The 3,248-nt window shown below is 40.7% G+C and overlaps 1 protein-coding gene across 1 annotated transcript; it reads left to right on the top strand.

The window, feature by feature from the left end:
• Positions 1–1,829: 1,829 nt before the first annotated feature.
• Positions 1,830–2,935, top strand: LOC100527209 (uncharacterized). Its single transcript, NM_001249511.1, is given in 2 exon segments — positions 1,830–1,980; positions 2,323–2,935. Coding segments are annotated over 2 exon segments (432 nt in total). The 5' UTR covers positions 1,830–1,940; the 3' UTR covers positions 2,715–2,935.
• The last annotated feature ends 313 nt before the right edge of the window (positions 2,936–3,248 follow it).

Genomic DNA, 3,248 nt, shown 5'->3' with positions numbered 1-3,248 from the left:
AGTTCGGAAACCTCAAAAATCTCGAGGAGCTCTGGCTCGCAGGTTGCAGCCTTGTGGGCCCCATTCCACCCTCTTTAGGAAGGTTAAGTAATCTTTTGAACCTCGACCTGTCGCAGAACAACCTCGTCGGAGACATACCCGAACAACTCGTATCGGGTTTGCGCAACATTGTACAAATCGAACTCTACGAAAACTCTCTCTCCGGCGCGTTGCCACGCGCCGCGTTTACAAACCTCGCCAACTTAGAAAGATTCGATGCCTCCACGAACGAGTTGACTGGGACGATTCCAGAAGAGTTGTGTGGGTTGAAGAAACTCGGGTCGTTGAATTTGTACGAAAATAAGCTCGAGGGTTCTTTGCCGGAGACTATAGTGAAATCGTTGAACTTGTACGAGTTGAAGCTGTTCAACAACTCGCTCACTGGGTCGTTGCCGAGTGGGTTGGGTAAAAACTCGAAGTTGCAGTCTCTCGACGTTTCTTATAACCGATTCTCCGGCGAGATTCCGGCGAGATTGTGCGACGGGGGAGCGTTGGAGGAGCTGATTCTGATATACAATTCGTTTTCCGGGAGGATCCCGGAGACTCTCGAGGAATGCAAGAGTTTGAGGAGGGTTCGGCTTGGGAACAATAACTTTTCTGGCGTTGTGCCTGAAGGGTTATGGGGTTTGCCCCATTTGTATTTGTTGGAGCTTGTTTATAATTCTCTTTCTGGGTCGATTTCCAATTCGATTTCCGGGGCTTGGAACTTGTCAATGTTGTTAATTTCCGGGAATAAGTTTTCTGGGTCGATTCCTGAGGGGGTTGGGGAATTGGGTAATCTTGAAAAGTTTGTAGCTAATAATAATAGTCTTACTGGTCGGATTCCGAAAAGTGTGTTTAGGTTGAGTCAGTTGGATAGGCTTGTTCTCGGAGACAATCAGCTTTTCGGAGAAATTCCTGTTGGAGTTGGTGGTTGTAAGAAGCTCAATGAGCTTGATTTGGCGAATAATAGGTTAGGTGGGAGTATTCCTAAGGAGTTAGGGGACCTGCCTGTGCTTAATTATCTTGATCTTTCAGGGAATCAGTTCTCTGGTGAGATTCCAATTGAGCTGCAGAAGTTGAAGCCTGATTTGTTGAATTTGTCGAACAATCAGCTTTCTGGGGTGATTCCTCCTCTTTATGCTAATGAGAATTATAGAAAGAGTTTTCTTGGGAATCCTGGTTTATGCAAGGCTCTCTCTGGATTGTGTCCAAGCTTGGGTGGTGAGAGTGAGGGTAAGAGCAGAAAGTATGCGTGGATTTTCCGGTTCATATTTGTGCTTGCTGGGATTGTGTTAATTGTTGGGGTGGCTTGGTTTTACTTCAAATTCCGGGACTTCAAGAAGATGAAAAAGGGGTTTCACTTTTCAAAGTGGAGGTCGTTTCATAAGCTGGGTTTTAGTGAGTTTGAGATTATTAAATTGCTGAGTGAGGATAATGTAATAGGGAGTGGAGCATCTGGGAAGGTTTACAAAGTTGCGCTGAGTAATGGCGAGTTGGTGGCAGTTAAGAAATTGTGGAGAGCAACTAAGATGGGAAATGAATCTGTTGATTCTGAGAAGGACGGTTTTGAAGTTGAGGTTGAAACATTGGGAAAGATTCGGCACAAGAATATTGTGAGATTATGGTGTTGCTGCAACAGTAAAGACAGCAAGCTCTTGGTTTATGAGTACATGCCGAATGGAAGTCTTGCTGATTTGTTGCACAATAGCAAGAAAAGCTTGTTGGATTGGCCCACCAGATACAAAATTGCTATTGATGCTGCCGAGGGGCTCTCATATTTGCATCATGATTGTGTTCCCTCCATTGTTCATAGGGATGTCAAATCTAGCAATATCTTGCTAGATGATGAATTTGGAGCAAAAGTTGCCGATTTTGGAGTTGCCAAAATTTTTAAGGGAGCCAACCAAGGGGCGGAGTCCATGTCTGTGATTGCCGGATCTTATGGTTATATCGCACCAGGTACAACCTTAAACTTGAATTATCAAACAAACTTTTGAATTTTAATTTAAAAACGAATAAATTCATCCAATGTTAAACCTCAACCTACCTCATATGGTAGAAAAATTAATGCATGTTTAGTTTGTAGTTGAAAATATTGCGACGTGCATTTTAATGAAAATCCAACAGATAAAAGCAAAATGAACATAAAAGTAAAAGTCATGATCCATTGATAAAATTACTCCTGTCAAATATGCTCATAATCTTGTAAACTGTTTATGTGTTCATTAATGTTATGTGCATAATTAATTAATCTGCATTCTGCATAGATTTAATTGGATTTTCTGGTTCAATGTGATGCAGAATATGCTTATACACTTCGGGTGAATGAAAAGAGTGACATTTATAGCTTTGGTGTGGTCATTTTGGAGTTGGTAACTGGGAAGCTCCCTCTTGACCCAGAGTATGGAGAAAATGATCTAGTAAAATGGGTTCAGTCCACATTAGATCAGAAAGGACTGGATGAGGTGATTGATCCCACTTTGGATATTCAATTTAGGGAAGAAATCAGTAAGGTACTCAGCGTGGGGCTTCATTGCACTAACTCTCTTCCTATAACCCGCCCTTCAATGCGTGGTGTGGTTAAAAAGCTGAAGGAAGTAACTGAACTTCCAAAATCCTTAAGTGGAAAACTCTCTTCTCCTTATTTTCAGGAAGAGGCTTCGGATATTGATCATGAGGGAAGCTTAGTTTGAGCTAGATGCTGAAAATCATAACAGTCAGCTTCAATTTTCACTTCAGCTTTGGTACTTAAAATGTTAGTTTTTGCATAGGTAATAGTAATTGAAGCAGCAATTGTAACAAAATAGCAAGAAACTTTCCAATTTCAATCGTGTCTAATGAAATTCACAATAGAATATATTATGTTCTACTTTGCATTAAACTCAAGAAATTGTAATATGCCAATCTTTATCCGTATTGCCGTCCATATCTAGTTGGCTTATCTGTTTACTATTTATTTCTGTTGCGGTACTCATTTGTAGTACTATCACTTGGCATTAGAAATGGCCAAAATATCCAAATCCCATGCGTATAGTATTGAGTCAACAGCTGGTATTAATATTGATTTGTGACTTAAACTTGAAGCCTGAAAGTGTTAGTGTGTAAGATCATGGCAAAGAATAAACAAACGCGGGACAAAATACTTAGCAAGCCAGATACTACTTGGCGGGATGTGTTATTTTTTTTTAATTATTAAAAATTGGACATGATTATGATGTTGTCAGAGG

The sequence above is a fragment of the Glycine max genome, chromosome 13 (assembly GCF_000004515.6).
Source record: "Glycine max cultivar Williams 82 chromosome 13, Glycine_max_v4.0, whole genome shotgun sequence".
NCBI classification, from domain to species: Eukaryota; Viridiplantae; Streptophyta; class Magnoliopsida; order Fabales; family Fabaceae; genus Glycine; species Glycine max.
Note: the sequence above shows the minus strand (reverse complement) of the source record. Positions and strands in the feature narration are given on the sequence as shown.